This window comes from Monodon monoceros, unplaced genomic scaffold (assembly GCF_005190385.1).
Source record: "Monodon monoceros isolate NGI ecotype Baffin Bay Population unplaced genomic scaffold, NGI_Narwhal_1 Super_Scaffold_15, whole genome shotgun sequence".
Classification (NCBI taxonomy): domain Eukaryota; kingdom Metazoa; phylum Chordata; class Mammalia; order Artiodactyla; family Monodontidae; genus Monodon; species Monodon monoceros.
Genome location: NW_021703771.1, coordinates 85,105,086 through 85,122,510, shown reverse-complemented (window position 1 = coordinate 85,122,510; position 17,425 = coordinate 85,105,086). Strand labels below are relative to the sequence as shown.

At 43.1% G+C, this 17,425-nt stretch overlaps 1 protein-coding gene across 1 annotated transcript in view; it reads left to right on the top strand.

Annotated features, from left to right (window-relative positions):
* Window positions 1-17,425, top strand: part of PDE10A (phosphodiesterase 10A) — a 317,828-nt gene that overhangs the window by 261,838 nt on the left and 38,565 nt on the right. The window contains exons 14-17 of the mRNA XM_029223680.1: window positions 4,902-5,044; window positions 7,279-7,362; window positions 8,927-9,077; window positions 12,488-12,643. Coding sequence (XP_029079513.1) covers window positions 4,902-5,044; window positions 7,279-7,362; window positions 8,927-9,077; window positions 12,488-12,643 — 534 coding nt within the window. The remainder of the gene's footprint in view (window positions 1-4,901; window positions 5,045-7,278; window positions 7,363-8,926; window positions 9,078-12,487; window positions 12,644-17,425) is intronic.

Below are 17,425 nucleotides of genomic sequence, written 5' to 3'. Positions count from 1 at the left end.
GCCCCTGCCACTCAAGAATCCCTCACCAGACTAACATCAAGGAGCCAAATGGAGTGGCAGCAGTGCTGGTGTCATCAGAGATGAGCAGATGGTAGCTGCCAACAGCACTGAGAGCTTAACGGCACTTGACCGAGTTTGTTCTCAGTTCCTTAAGTGTGTTACTGCACTGAACCTTCATATTCTTCCTGGCTTGGGTACTGCAGTGTCCACAGTCTGTACCTGGGAGACTGAGGCACAGAGAATTAGGTAACTTACTTAAAGGTGTACCGTAAGTGAGAGTCGGAGAGGAGATTCAACCCAGGCAGGTGATCCGGAGTCTGGTTCTTAGTTGCTTTACCTTTAAGTGATTCCAGGCCTGTCATGACGTGAATAATATTAGGGCATCCTCCAGACACCACCATGTCTACTCACAGTGATGATTATTGTAGAAATAGGCACAAGAGAAACATTCTGAAGCATCACTAAGTATTCTTGGATGCCAATAATTAGGGATGCCATTTTATAAAATTATAAGTGGTGGCATTTTTACCATGTGGTAGAAATATGCTAGGTCATATTCCTGTTTCCAGGTCCTCTTTCTTCTGTCTTTTGTGACTTTTCCATATCCTAGAGCCTAAGATTGAAACACCGTCCGAATAAATGGCAGCCACCTCTCCTTGCGGTCTCTTCTGGCTGGACAGGGAGCCCAAGATTAACTACTCAGCTGTCATAGGCAGTTCATGCAAAATCAACTTAGGCAGCATGGTTTTCTACTTCATTCATAATTCTCAGTAGGCGGCCTCCCTGGTGGCGCAGTGGTTGAGAGTCCGCCTGCCGATGCAGGGGACGCGGGTTCGTGCCCCGGTCCGGGAGGATCCCACGTGCCGCGGAGCGGCTGAGCCCGTGAGCCATGGCCGCTGAGCCTGCGCGTCCGGAGCCTGTGCTCCGCAACGGGAGATGCCGCAACAGTGAGAGGCCCGCGTACGGCAAAAAAATTAAAAAAAGAAAATAAAGAAAAGTAATTTGCAGTAGGATGAATACGGTAAAATCATTTACTAATAATATTACATTATATTATTTTCTACTATTCATATTGAAGGTCATGTAGAAAATGGGGACCAAAGTAGCTATAAAATTTGCCAAAACTAATTATTTTTTGCCATAAAGTTAAAATTCACGTTACTTCCCTACACTGAACACAAAATAGAATAAAAATAAAGTAAATCTAAATTGAATAATTTATATATTTGTAAACATTATAAATTTATTGAAACTATAAATATAAGTTTATAACTAAAAATAATAAATAAAAATATAGCTTATTCTAATTGGAGGTCATAAGCTTGTAAAATGATAAATGACAGTATTTTTGTGAGAGTTACGTGAAGTAGCGCATGCAAAGCACTTAGAACGCTGCCTGCCACAGAGTTAGTGCCCACTAGTATTCATGACTGTAATAGCAGTATTATTTTGCTGCCTAACATATAATAGCTACTTTTACTAGCACCCCCCCCCCCATAGAATTACACTGAATAACAGGTAATACCGAATCACGGTAAATACTGAGTAAATCCTGTTGACTGTTTACCCTCCTACAAGAACCTACAGTATCATCTCGAGTGGAAGGCAAGTGACAGTCCATTGAGGGGTAGGAGGGAAATGTGAGAACTTCTTTTAGGTAAATGATATTAAAGAAACTACAGTTTCTTGATTGGTCATACACGGATGGAGCTTTCATCCAGTTCATGCATCAGGTGGTTGTGTCTTGTCCAGGGTGTGGAGTCCCCTGTGACAGAGTGGGCCTTCTACAAGGAGGAAGAGGTGACAGTGGTGTCCAGCCTGCACTTTTAAGCCCCATCCTGGCTTTTCCTCAACCATATCAGGAGGACAGCTTTGCAGTGTACATTCATTTCCATTGTACTACCGAGGATTTGCTGCTATGAGGCAAAGTACTTGGAATAGTTATTAAGTTCACTGATTATTTACACATATTTCTTTCACAAAAAGATGACTCCAAATTGCTGATCTTTTCTGATGACAAATGACAATGTTTTGTTACTTAGAACTATTCAAAGAAATAAGCATTTAATCTGAACTTTCAAACTGCAAGTAACATTAACACTGAAAAAGAAGATAATTGCTTTTCCAAATAAACTCATGCCACAGAGTACTTTGAAAACGGATGTTTTCATCACCATTATGTGACTTTTTTCGCCGAAAGTTGTGTGTCACATGTGCAGATTATCACATACCTTTACGAAGACTGGGAGCAGACTTTTTAGAAAAACGTTACTGGGGTTTATAAATATAGAGTGAACTGCGTGCGTTTAGAGCATACAGTTTGACGGGTGTATATGCACACAGCCCAGTGCAAGCATCACCACATCAAGACGGCGGATGTACCCATCACCCCCTCAAGCTTCCGTGGCCCCTTTGTGATCCCTCCCATGGGACCCTCCCCATCTTCATCCCCCAGTTTCAAGTAACCACTGACCTACTTTCTATAACTTACTTTGCATTTTCTAGAACTATTTTTTATAATTGGAACCATAAAATCTGTGTTCCTTTTTACCTGGCTTCTTTCACTTAGCACAGATTCATCCATGACATTGTGTGTGTACGTAGTTCATTCTTTTTTATTACTGAGTATTCCATTGAACGGATATGAGCTGTTTATGTAGTCACCTGTTGATGGGCATTTGAGCTATTTCATTTTTGGCTGTTACAAATAAAGCTGCACACGTCTTTGCGTGGGCGTATGCTTTAATTTCCCTGGAGTAAATCCCTAGAACAGTGCGGTCATCCGATGAGGGGATGTTTAAGAGACTGCCAAACCGTTTTCCAAAGTGGTTGTACATTCCCAATATCATTGTGTGTGTTCCAGTTTCTCCACATTTGCCATCTCCATGTCTTCTTTGGTGAAGTGTCTTCTCAAATTGTTTGCCTATTTTTTGTTTGTGATTGTCTGGTTTGTTTTTTATTGAGCTTTAATAGTTCTTTTATATATTCTAGATACAACTCATCTATCACGTTGCTTATTTGCAAATATTTGCTCCCAGCGTTTGGCTTGTCATCCTCTTAACAGTTTCTTTCTTATTTTGAAGAAGTCTAATTTATGATTTGTTCTTTTTATGATCATGCTTTCAGCATTGTATCAAAGAAATATTTGCCTAACCTAAGACCACAAAGATTTTCTCCTATGGTGTCTTCTAGAAGTTCTATAGTTTTACATTTTGAGTAAATTTTTGTGTATGGTACAAGGGAAGGATCAACATTTGTTTGTTTACTTGGCCCACCGGTGCCCATTGATCCAGACCCCTTTGTTGTGTAGACTTCTTTCTCCACTAACTCGCCTCTGCACCCTCGTTGACAACCAACCGACCATATACGCTTAGGAGTATGAGGTTCTCCTGATGAACTGACCCCTTTATCATTTTGAAATGACCTTCTTTATCCCTGGTAATAGTCTTTGCTCTGAAATCTACTTTATTTGATACAAGTACAGCCATTCCCACTTTCTCTAGACTGGTGTTAAATCTTAAATATCTTTTTCAGCCTTTTACTTTTACCCTATTTGAGCCTTTATATTTAAAGCAGGACTCCTGTAAACAGCGTGAGTTGGGGTTTTCCTGTTCTATTCAGATAACCTCTTCTTTTTAATGGGGATATTTAGACCAGGCACATTTTATGTTTAGGTATAAGTCCATCAACTTGTTATTTGTTTTGTTTGTTCCGTCGTTTTTTATTTCCTTTTCCCTCTCTGTCTTCAAAAGTTGGATTTTTAAAAAATTTTATTTTATGAAACAGCTTTCAATTTATTAAAATCTTCCCCATGAATAATTTCATTGAGTGTCATGGGTTTTGAACCTGATTGATAATATATAAAGATGCAACTGATCAGTTTGCAAGATTAACTGATTTACATCAGGGAAAATGGAAATTTGTCTGAATTTCAGTCAGAAGTGTTAGTCATTAGGGAGCAAAACTGTAAGTGTGATATTTAAGAACAGTCGATACTACCTTTATTCCATCTGGATCCACATACTCTTTGGCATATTCTTCTCCAATAGTACAACTGTTTCTAAGTGTTAAACTTGACGCCACCATCTCACAAAGTAGTAAAGAAAAAACTTGACGGTTGATAACATACAACTATAGTGCTTCATTTCAAAATATATAATTGTTTAGTATGAACGAAAAGAGTCTTGTTTACTAAGTAAATAAAATAAAATATTTTAGAAATATGTACTTTTTATTTTTATCTTTTTAAATTTCTATTTTAGCTTGTTTCATAATATAAACAATATATCAGCACAGGGCATGTGCATATAATTGCTGAAGGAGTATACGTTTATCATGCGTGCATCTTTGAGTTTATCTTACCAGTAAAGAACTTTACAATCGAACATTTTTCAAACTCCCTGGACTAGGGGACTTTGCGATCACCAAGAATTAAGCTAAATATTTTTAAAAGGAGACATAGAAAAAAATATCTTAACTCTTGTCTCATTTAGTCTCTGTCTCAGTCCGTTTGTGCTGCTGTAACAAAATACATGGACCAGGTGGCTTATAAACAGCAGACATTTATTTCTCTCCGTTCTGGAGGCTGGGAGTCCGAGAATAAGGTACCAGGTAATCTCTCTACCCAGAGATAATGTCCGGCAAAAAGACATTTGTTACGGAATTTGAAAAGTCTTTTAAAAAGGAGATATAATTTTTTTAAAAACTATTTGTATCTTCAAAGTCACATGTGTCATGGATATCTTCAGTGTACGTGGAAATATATATATAGTAATAGTAGTCAATGGAAAGTAACAGTGAATCCAATTATAGTTCTGATTTTTTTATACCAAATTCTGAACTTTAATGACAAAACTACTTTAAACATTCTTTCTTTTTTCTCTGTTGGATTTGCTTTCCAGATGTATCATAGAATTCGTCATTCGGAGTGCATTTACCGGGTCACCATGGAGAAGCTGTCCTATCATAGCATTTGTACTTCAGAGGAATGGCAAGGCCTCATGCATTTCAACCTTCCCGCCCGTCTTTGCAAAGAAATTGAACTGTGAGAGTTTTGTCTTGTCAGTTTCTTCAGGAACAGATTTTTAATTTGATTGAATTTAAAGTGAAATGGGTTCTAGAATTAGAATCATAAATACCATATTACATGTGTGGTTTCTTGTGTTGCCATTTTCCCCTTGGAAGGAAGGAAAGGCCACATCTCTTTATCTTTAAAACAAAAAAGTCTGAACACCATTTTGAAATGATTTAACCTAAATGTTAGCTCTTCTCTTTAGTCTTTTGCACACTTTACACTATGTAATATTTAATATTCAAAATGACGTTTAATATCAGATAGCTGAAGGTTTTCATTTCCATATAATTTTAAATTTACAAATTAAATCTGAGAAATTAGTAATAAATAGTTCAACTTTCACACTTTGTTTCTAATCCTATGCTAATGTATTTGTTACTGGTGGTAGGACCTGCCCATTAGAAGTACAGCCAACACTATATAACTACATAAAAAACCTTCAGAAGTGATCCAGAGCTGATATTTGTTTATACCTGGAAACAGAGTATTCTTAAATTAATTAAACAAGGAGGCCGTTAGACTGATGTGACTTTAATGCCCTGGCGGCCTAGTAAATGAACCTGTAAATCTAAACCTGTAAATGCCTCAAGGTAACGAGATGGAAATGCTAAGGACAGCCAGTTCTGAACAGCCAACTCGGCTTTAAGCTGTAGCCAATCAAATACTTTCTTTTCTTTGCATCTTCTCTTTAGATGTGTTTCCATGGCTCCTGTCACCAAAGCACTCAACCGCTTTAAGTTGGTGGTGCTCTATTCAAATGGGTTTTTGCTCAAATAAACTCTTAAGATTTTTAATACGCCTCAGTTTATCTTTTAACAGTATATGTATTATATAGTGTGTGTGCGTGTGTGTGTGTGTGTGTGTGTGTGTATATATATATATATATATATATATATATATATATATATATATATATATACACGTAGCTAGTTCCTGGCACAGAGCTCCTTTTACTCTTGTAATTCCCTGAGTGATCTGGGTGAGAGAGGCATCTTTTGTTACTCATATTAAACCTCTTTCAGCCACCCTGAGTTTTTGAGTGGCTCTCGGAGGATGACGGCCAGTTGCCAGAGAAACCAGCATATGGTTAGAGGGTTGGAAGTCAGCCTTACCCTTGGACTCCTTTCCAGGGAGAACTGGGGATTAAGCTAATCACCAGTGATCCGTGATTTAGTCAACCGTACCCATATACTGGAACCTCCAAAGAACCCTAGCCAAGGGGTTCGGCGAGTTTCCAGGTGGGTAAAGGCATCAGGTGCTATAAAGGGGGTGCCCCCAGAGAGGCATGGGAGCTCCACAGCCCTCCCCCCACCTTACCCTGTGCATCTCTTTCGCTTGGCTCTTCCTGCGTTGTATCCCTCATAGTAAACCGGTGATAGTAAACGAAGTGTCTCCCTGAGTTCTGGAGCTGTCCTAGCGCATCATCTGACCTGAGGAGGGGTTGTGGGAACAGCCGATGGATTAGAAGTGTGGGTGGCCTGGGCTTGTGATTGACGTTTCAAGTGGGGGCAGCCTGTGGGCCTGCGCCCCTAACCTCTGGGGTCTGCGTTAACTCCAGGTAATGACAGAATTGAACTGAATTGCAGGAAGTCAGCTGGCGTCTGCAGAGAACCGGAGAATTGCTTGGTGTGGAAAACTCACACATTTGGTGTCAGAAGTGCTGTAACAAGAGGAAAATGGTCTCTTTTAATACTTTCCCGTTCTGCTTATTTGGGTTAAATGTTTGTAACCAAATTAGCACATGAAAGATAGGTAATAACTTCAGATGTTAATATTTATGAAACTTTTCTCTGGATTAAAATAGGAAATAGACTAATTTTCATCTCAGAAAATTTCAGATGAGCTCCTCCCCCGTATCTGTGAGCTGTGTAATGTATGTGTAGGGCTCATAATATAATTATTTTGGACTTTGTCATTGCTCTGATAACAAACACGACGTTCCTTTTTTACAGATTGCTTAATAAAGAATTAAGCAATGGCTTAGATCTTGGACTAAGTTCCTGAGGGAATGTGTGGAATTTCCTCCTGGAAACCTTTGAATACAACAGAGATGTGACTGAGGGAGGCAGGAAGAGGGGGCCGAACTCCTAGTATTTTTTTTAGTCTCTTGACAGGCAAAAAGTTAAATTACTCCCTTTACTTGTTATTATGTTTATCCTAATTAATTACATTTACTCATGACCTGTGCTTTCTGTTTATTTCAGGTTCCACTTTGACATCGGTCCCTTTGAAAACATGTGGCCTGGAATTTTCGTCTACATGGTCCACCAGTCCTGTGGGACAGCCTGGTATGTGTGACGCACACACTTGCTTTAAAATCCTCCTCCCCTACCTAAATGCCTCGCCACTTTTTTGGTTGATAATTACCTTAAATATGCCATATAGAAATTGTTTTTCTAGATATTTAAATTAAAAAAGGCTAAGATTATTGGACAAATGTGCAGCCTTTTTAGATTCCCTCAGAGGCTGCCCCTTGGTTAACAACCAGTTCTAACCAGGTGATCAGAAGGATATAGGTGGAGCTAAAAGAGACAGAGGTTACTTCTCAACATAATTGCATACTGTTTTTAGGTGTGTTTTGGAATGTACATACACATTTAACATCGACTTTCACCTTTAACTTCGATATATCAGTTAAAACAAGTGTGAAAGAAACAGGTCTCCTAATTCAAAGTCTAGTCCTTTGTTATTAATGAAGTTATGTTGCCCTTTCCTTGCAAATCTCTCTCCTCTCCTTGTGGCCTGTCCTAGAGGCCTTTCATGACTTTGTATCTGTTTTTTTTTTTTTTTTTTTTTTTTACAGCTTAAACACATACTTAAAATGCAAGGAATAATTTTCTTTTTCTCTTTTTTTACTAATTTAGTCATTAAGTGGCTTATAGAGGCTCTTAGCATCTCTAGAACTAAATTGTCACTTGTTTCCTATTGAATTCTGTGTTTTCTCTTATTTCCATCAGCGACTTTTATAAATTATTGTCTCAAAAGGATGCACACAGGGTAACTAATGCCACTTATTTCTTAGATAGCAATTGAGAGTTCGACCAGTTGAAACTCTTAAAATCACATACCTCACACTTCAGGGACGTTTGGAAATTTTCAGTGGAGAAAGATAAAGGTTATATGTATTTAGAGGTTTTATGGACTCTCGTCTCTTTGGTATTTCGGGGAGCCCTGTTTCATATTGATATGCCTTTGTCTTAAGCTGCCTTAAATCCACTGAGAGAGTTGGTGGGGCTTTAAATACGTGTAAACACATGATACACATAAAAATTTATAACCATATTGTAGATAAAATACGTCATATTCTTTCCTGGACTGCGTCAAGATTTGGATATAGCCATCTGCTACCACCGCTTAATAATTTGAGTGTCCCATGGTAATTTGGATTCCTCTTGAAAGGATAATCACTCACCTAGGAAATTCTTATAGTACGCCTGTTCGCAGCTTGTGAATCTGAATACGCTTTCTGGAAAAACTTAGCTAAAAATACCCTTGAACAGGATGATGATATGCTGTTGTCCGTTGAGCACGATGGGATGCAGGAGATGCTTGAAAGCTAAGGAAGAGGTGGCGGGTGTTCATGATGGGTAACGGCAAGCTGATTCTGGGATTTGCTCCCCCGTGGGCCCGTTACCGTGTCAGAGCACGAGCCACCAAAGAGTCTGCCTCTCTCACCTGGCTGGAGAAGCAGTGGGGAGGTTGGTGAGTGAGGCCCCCGTGCTCCTGCATCCCGTCCCCGCGGAAGTGCTCACCCGTGCAAGCGCGTACAGGACAGACGTGCACATCTAGTGGTCTCCTGGAACGTACTGGTTCTTTACCAGTTTCTGTCATGACAATTTCTTTTCCACACAGCTTTGAGCTTGAAAAGTTGTGTCGTTTTATCATGTCTGTGAAGAAAAACTATCGTCGGGTCCCTTACCACAACTGGAAGCACGCGGTCACGGTGGCACACTGCATGTACGCCATACTCCAGAACAACCACGGGCTCTTCACCGAACTCGAGGTGGGTGTGCACACGCTTTCTTTCTCCCGCTTCAAATAACCTGAGTGGGTTGAAGTACTCTATGCCTGGAGTACATTTATGATATAGTTAGGCGACTCTATGTCATTCCAGGACAAATTTTGGTTCCGTAAGTTCACAGAAGCACACTTTTTAAATTGTTGTACCCAAGCATTTTTCCTATTATTTTGTATAAGGAATGTAGATACAGAAATTCCAACTTCATCAAAATATCCCTCAAGGAAACACTCATTTTTGTAGTCTTTCTTCCCTATTAAAGCTGAATTCTTTTGAAAGGATGTAAACAAAGTGAATTGTTCTCTTTGCCCTTATGCCCTGGATAACGGAGACATATCCTACCCATCTGAGAACCCAGAGCATTAAATACAATTAAAACATAAATGCTTATTTGACCTTCTCTAGCATAAGGGAACAGGGGCTCGGCAATGTTCCACTGATTCACCGGACTTTACGGACTTGGAGTTGGTGACACACTCAGAGAAGATTTGGGGACACCTAGTCCATTCCACTCCACTGCTGTCGAGCCCCTTCCTTGAATGCCCAGCCCACATATGGTAATGGGGCGCCTTCGCCCCAGCTGTGCTCCTCCCAGGCGGGACCTTCCTGATGGCCTCGCTGCCCTCTCTCCACAAGGTCCCAGCAGCCCTATGAAAGCCCTAACTCGAATCCACCCTTCTCTCCTCCTGCTTCAGGACACGTGAAGAAAGGGAGCTGCGTCTCTGTGATAAAGAAATTGTGCTTCTCCCAAGGTCACGTCCACCAACACTAGAACCCTGAGGTCCAGTCCTGTCCTTTCCATCCTGTCAGACCAAATTCACAATTTGGGTGGGAAACTTGAAAGATGCATTTTAGAAAAAAAAATGCTATTGTAAAGAGTCAAAACGTTCCTTTTTTTATTAATAATCTTTAGATGGGGCTTAGCCTAATAAATTATTTATCACACACACACGATGAAATTTTTTCTTTTTTAATATAAATTTTTCTAAACAATTTTCATTTCATTGAACCCCATATTTTTTAAAATTTCAGTATTTCTCCACTCACTTCCTTTTAAGAAAGCAATTTTATTATCTTTTCTGCCAAAAGTTAGCCTGTAAGCTTGAGAATTATAGAAATTATTCTTTTGGATTATATTAAAATTTATATTCAAAAATGGGAAAATTTTAAGACAAATGAGATAAGTTTTGTTACTACATATTGACTTCCATTTAAGTTTCTAGAATTATATCATTCTGTTTCTCCAGAAACTTCAGGTCTTTTGGCTAAAAATAACCCCCAAATAACATACATAAGTATTTAAAATATATTTTGTAAGGTGCATATGTAATCTCTAGTAGAGCTTTAGAAATGATCATTTGATGTTTTTAAAGGAAAAGTTAACAAAGGTAGTTCTTTACTTTGTAAGTTATTTTCAGATGCTTGATTCCGGCATACACTTGACAAAATTATTGAACATCAATACAAATAAAATAGGTTAAAAGGAATTGTGCCAGATTTTACAACCTTGACATTTCTTACCAGATTCATTATGGCTGACGTTGCAGCATAAAATACGGGAACAGCCCCCAAACAAAACGACCCCCAGAACATGCACAGTTCAGTGTCTTAAGACCTCCGAACACTTAGGGTTGGTCCCCTGCCTACCGCATAGTTTAGGGGTGCGGGTGCCCGGGGCGACCTCCCCACCCATTAGGTGGCAGGAGAACCCAGCGCGGCTCGGCGAGACTAAGGCAGCAGCAGGGCGCAGGCGCAGTGCTCCGGTGGGGCTTTGTGCAGGCGCCGGCCCCGCGGCCGGTGGCGCCGCGCACTCCGGCTTCACGCCCTCCTCGATGCTGCCCGGGCTCCTGTCCAGAGCCGCCCTGCCAGTTGCCCTGGTCTCAGAGGTCCCTACCCTTGCGGTTCTTCCCTCCCCCCACCCCCTCCGTTAACTCGCTCCCTCCGCGCTGGGTCCTCCGCAGGCTCTGCATCCCGTGCAGGTCGCAGGCTGTGACCTCCGCCTCACTGCACCCTCTGCCTCTGCCTCTCCGCTCGGCTCCCTCCGGATTTCTAGGCTCTTCTTTGCCGCCGGCCCCTGGTGGAGCCGCTGTGCTGGCCGCCTGCAATTCCTCTCCTCCCCTTTTCTCTGAAACCAGCTCCATCACCCCCCAGAAAATGCTCTGGTCCAGGGGCCGTGCGGGTCCAAGTGTCAGGGCTCAGTTTTCCTCTTTGCGTCGCTGTTCTCACGTGGCTTCCAGGACCCCCAGCACCCTCGGTTCCCGAGCGCCCCTCCAGCCCGCTCCCCTTTCAACTTTCCCTTCTCAGTGACGACCCCGTCCATCAGCGTCTAAGGCTGATGACCTAGCCTTCAGGCTTGGCTTCCCCTCCCCCGCTCGCCGTCCTGCCCTCCTTTCTTCTCATGCCCAGCCTGCTAGAAAGCTCTGTTGATTCTGCCTGCAGAATCTTCCAGACTTTAGTCACGTCCCCTAAGCCTGCGTTGCTAGCGTCCTGGTCTAAGCTTCTGTTATGTTTTGCCTGAGTCACGACGAAAGCCTCCCCCAGGTCTCTCCCACCCTCCTGGAGTCTGTTCTCAATACAGTGGCCAGCGTGGGGATCTTTAAAGAACGTCAGCTAGATGATGTCACTCACTGCTGTGCTAAAAACCCCGCCATCGGTCCCTGGATCACAAATAATACAAGATCTTTACCCTCCCCTCCCCTGCCCTGCCCTCACGTTCCTCTCTGTCCTCCTCTCCCCGCAGTCCCTGCAGTGGTCAGTCCTGGTCATGTGACTCTGGTCCTGTGACTCACGGGCAGGCTCCCCTGCCAGGATGTGCGCTGGCTGAGAGCCCCGCCCCCGCCCCCGGGAGCTGCCTGCTTCTCCCCTCCACCTGCACCTCTGCCTGTCTGAGGCCCATCCTAACTGCTGTACATCACAGCCACCCGCCTCTTACCTGTCCCCTTCAGCCTGCTCTTCCTTTTATCTTTTTGTATACGATTTGCCATTTTTCACATGCTTTATGATTTACTTGCTGTATTCCTCAATTATTGATTGCAGTAACATCGTTAGAATTTAATATTGAATAGATTTTTGAGTGAAGAACCGATACTGTCCTCTCCTTTTGCAGACTTGCTTTATCTGTGATTCTTTGGAACATTTGCTTTAATTTGACACCACTTACACTTTTTACCAGAGTCAATCAGGAAAACTCAAGAATAATTTGATTGTTAAGTTCATAAGCAGAACGACAAAGAAACTGGTTAAAAAAGAAGTTAGATTATCTGTTATTTCAGGCATTCATGAGCATGTTGGCTGCATCAGTGACAGAAGTCAGTGTGATAAGAATACTAACCGTAACTTTCCTCATGTCCCATTTCTTTGTTTTGAACATCTGTGCACTGTGGTTTCTCCTTAAGCGCAAGGGACTGCTAATTGCGTGTCTGTGCCATGACCTGGACCACAGGGGCTTCAGTAACAGCTACCTGCAGAAATTCGACCACCCCCTCGCAGCACTATACTCCACGTCGACCATGGAACAGCATCACTTCTCCCAGACCGTTTCCATCCTTCAGGTGAGGCGCCCAGGGCCACGTGCCTGCCCGCTGCCCCGTGTGTGCGTCGTCTTGTCAGAGAGACCCACGGTTTATACATACAAGAGGGATATTCTTCTGGCTTTCTTTAGAAACAGCAGCTACATTTTATCGTAAAACCTTTTTTAAAAGATTTATATATATTTTGCAATCACATTTGATTTTTAAGTACGTTATACCCTAAGGCAAAGTTTGTTTCACATAGTTAATTTGATCTACGTGGATCATCATGTTCTTGAACCAGAATGTGTTGAACAACGAATCTTGAACGTTAGGCAAACAAGATTTTAAGTGCATTGAAGTTCTTTTATTTTTTCTTTTGTGTGTTTTTAAATTGAGTTTTCTTGCTTTTAAGACATGTCCTTAGTGACTGAGCTGGATGCTGACAGGTCTCCCTTCCCTGTGAGATACGTGCGCTCCTTCACTTCAAACCTTTTTCTCAAAGTCATCTTAACTACGTAACTATCGCCTCGTAATGCTCTGACTCCTCTCACAGACAATTTTTAAAATGTGATCTCTGTTTGACTTAAGAATAGTGGACCCTGTTGCTTCCTCTCACTGTCAGCACCTCATAGTAGGAAGAGAAATCTTATTAGATCTTCTGATTACGTGTCTACGGGAAGGATTTGGAATTTTCAAGGTTGTGACGCAAAGCCCCTGCAGGACCTCAGCAGCGCCTGGCTATGGGCGACTCGTGATGCAGACAGGCGTCTGCCACTTGGTGCAGTTTTCCTTTCTTGTGTAGCCCAGGCCTCCCCTGACTACCCAGGGCTCTTTTCCTCTCCGTAGCTCCTCCTAGTGGCGCCTCATGGTCCCAGCTGTCCCAGTGATTGGTAGTACTGCACACTCAGATCTTTTCAAAACCCAGCAACATGTACGTGGTCAGGCCCCTTTTCCTCAGGACTGAGAAGGTAAATGGTGACCTTACTGAAGTGCAGGTGCTCTTCTGATGACCTGCGGGGTAGAGTGAAAGGTCTGTCAGATACGGAGTCATATCCGGCAGGTGGCTGAATGTCCCCCTTGCTCCCGGGCTGGTTCTATCCCTGAAAGCAATAGGTAGTCACCATTCCCGATGTTCCCTTGGCACCAATACTTTATTTTTTAAATGATGTATGTTATGTATGTTTGGCTGGATAGATAGATACATACATACATACTTAGAAATTTAAGCAGGATAAAAGATGTGTGTGGATATATGTATATGTGTATGTGTTTGTATGTGTGTATGATATAGATGTGTGTACCTATATATGTGTGTATATAATAGGTGTATATACACACACATATATATTAGCACACACATGCATTAAAACATGCTTTTTGTAAATAGACATTTATTAAAAGTTTATGACAGTTTATATCTACTTTCCCCTTAGGCTATTTATTTGCCCAGGAAGGAGGGTATATGCCAGAAAGGACATCAGGACGCCTTCATTTAGAAATAATTAGGACTCCTGGGTCCCATGTGCATCCTGTGTCCTAAATGAATTCATACATATGACTATGACAGCATTTCTGGTAATTTAATCTGCAAATGAATTTTAACAGCCTTCCTAAAGTTCCCTCAGAAAACCTATTTTAAATATAAGAGAATTTACAGAGGCCAGGATTGCAAGGTACATTGCTGCTGGATGGAATAAGATATAAACTGTGTGATACAGCAGTGATACAAAGCAGAAAGGGTGGAGAGGGTCTGACCCAGTCAAGGAAGACTTCTGGCAGGAAGACTTACTCCGTTTGCCGCCGTTGACGGTGGAGGTGGCACAGAGCAGTTTGTCCCATTTTCAGCAAACCCTCAGCCACGTGGGGGCTCTGTGTTACATGATGCGGTGTTCCTAGAGTGATCAGAGCGTCATCACGGGAACTCAGGCAGTGAATTAAGTTCAGGCACGCTGCTGGCATCCACAGAGTTGTTGGAGGGTAGTTAGATTCCGAGTATTAGAGAAGGCATTTCAGTCACTGGTGGGGGGAACATAAGGGCACCTTTGCTCTTGTGTCTTTAGAGAGGTGAGGTTCTCAGCAGATGAATGGGATGGGAAGCCGGCTAGAAGAACCATCATGGCCACAGGTTCAGCCCACCAGTTAAAACCTGAATCTGTATCCTGGCTTGACCAACACCTCCTGTGTGAGCTGTGACAGGGAGAAACATAGGGGGCATAAACTCATGGCCCCATCTTCATGGGCAGGAGAATGGCGGAGGGCCCCTTCATTTTCTGGAAATCTCTAGAATCTGCTGATTGTACATGCTCATGATAACTCCTCTGAGTTTTGCTTCTCAGATCCATCTAACTGCCTCTTGAAATTCGTTTCAATAGCGAACATATTTATTCACTGCCTCGCAGCTGCCAGCACATGTTTCAGGCCCGGGGGGACAGTGATAGCAAAAGCACAAATGCCTGTTGTGTCCACAGCTCCGCCCTCAAGCGGATCTTCTTGCCGCTCCACCTGGCTGGCCTCCTGGGGTCCCAGCCGTCCTAACAGGCTGTGGCTCTCACGCCTGTGTGTCAGCCTGGGGTACCGTAAGGTTCTGTTTCCAAACGCTTGAACTGTGTTTGGCATTCAGTGTGGCCAAAATTGTGCTGAGTTATTTTACAGCTCCCGTGATGGCGCCTCACTCACCCCACAGGTCAGTGACCCTGTTAGAGTCCTTCCCCCTCACCCTGCCCCCAGCTCCAGTCACCAAGCCCTGCCAGTTTGAAGTTTTGTCAGGACACCTCCAGACTTGACCAATTAAGGTGATATCCTTGGCTGAGAGTAAAATTTAATTTCAACATCCAGTCACTGAATTATCAGAACAATATGTCATTACATCACACGGAGCCCTCTGATAGGTCTGTCCGCCCAGTGGTCAGGGTAGTGAAGGGCTTCTCCTTCGGCGTCCTCATCTCCGCAGGCAGCCTTCAGCGCTCTGCGTGCACAGAGGATCGCAGTCCCGAACTATTCATCCTTTGGCAACGTGGCCAAAGAGGAGATTAAAAAATTCACCATGATGGTTAGAGATGGCTCCCCATGAGGCCTCCTCAAAGCTGTGTGTGTGTGGCTCTGTGTGTGTGTCTACAGACCACAGTCTTGTTAACCCGAATGCTGACTTTCAGTGTTGTTGCCACAATTACTTATGGGATAATCTGGGCGACTGGGGAAGCGTGGGGAAGAGGGCCCCTGTGTGACCACAGCAACCTCAGCAATCAGAAAAGGGAAGTATATCTAAAAGCTAACCTCAGTCCTTCACACACTAGCACAGAACTATTCACGGTACAGCACGGCAGGAGGGGTGTATGTTCGTTCACACTTGCCTTCACTTCCGTCACAGGGAGAAAGATGCAGTGGGCAGTTCCCACCCTCCCCCCCGCCCCCGCCCCGAGTGGGCAGTGGGAGGAGATTAAGTCAGGAATGAAGTAAGGAGAAGTGTGAAAGCATCTAGAGGAAAGATAGGTTCAGATTCTTAACTTTTGCTGAGCTGCCCCTTGTCTCAACATTGGGTCTCAGGACTGTTTTCCCGGTGACTGGGGCCAGGGGCTGTGTACAGGCCGTGAGGGGCATTCATGGGAGGCAGAGTTCCCATTTGGCGCCTGTAGTGGACGCTGAACTGGCCCCTCGGAGCGTACAGTCTCCTACATGTCCATCAAGGACCTTTCCCGAGTGACATCCCAAATCCCACCTTCATTAGACGTTGTCTGTTTGACTGACTTTTCCCCCATTTTTTTTTTTTTTTTCTTTTGCGGTACGCGGGCCTCTCACCGTTGCGGCCTCTCCCGTTGCGGAGCACAGGCTCCGGACGCGCCGGCTCAGCGGCCATGGCTCATGGGCCCAGCCGCTCCGCGGCATGTGGGATCTTCCCGGACCGGGGCACGAACCCGCGTCCCCTGCATCGGCAGGCGGACTCTCAACCACTGCGCCACAAGGGAAGCCCTGCATCCCGGCCTTTTAAAAAAACTTTTACTTTAGTTCTTACCACTTCTGTATTAAATTTGCCTCAGCCGCACGGAAGTGTCTGTGCTTCCAGCAAACGCTCAGGGTCTCATGCCTCCTCTGTTCCTCCGCTGGTCCTTCAGAATTCATGTCGCCACCAAGAAGAGCGTCCCATGTGCTCCCATGGTCTTCACTTACCTCATTCGTGGGGACCATGCTACTCTATTTTTTGTGTACCACTGAACAGCGAACGCCTTAAAAAAATGAACTTATGTTGTTTAGGACCTTGGATGTAGTAGGTACTAAGCTACTAATATCCTTACCCAAAGTGAGACGCTACAGACTGAATATGTGCTCAATGAGACATACATTCCTCATTTTGTGGTGGGAAAGATACAGCTATGGCAAGAAAGCAGTGCTCTAACAGTGAATCAGAATGCTGAGAATCCTTAGACCCATCATGTTTGAGAGTTAGGAGGGACCTTAAAGACCATCCACCTTAAAGACCTTAAAGTGTGTCCCCGATAAGTCTCTCAGCATCAGGACCGTTTCAGCGTTGTTTATATTCTCTCGTACATATCTCGCAGATCTCAGCTACTTAAGCAGCTGAGCCTTTACAAACAGAGCCCACTCGTAAGCTTTCACAGATGTAAGAATTATATGCTCCTTACCTATTTTGGGACTTTAGAAACATTGCTGGGTATAAAATGCTTGTTATTTTATGCTTGATTGATACAACATGGGATCAACTGCCTTGAATTAATATAAACTTTAAACAGCATAACCTGGAATATTAGTTATAATAAACTTATCAGTTGGTATATAAAGGCATCTTATTATTTTGTGAGGTTTTAT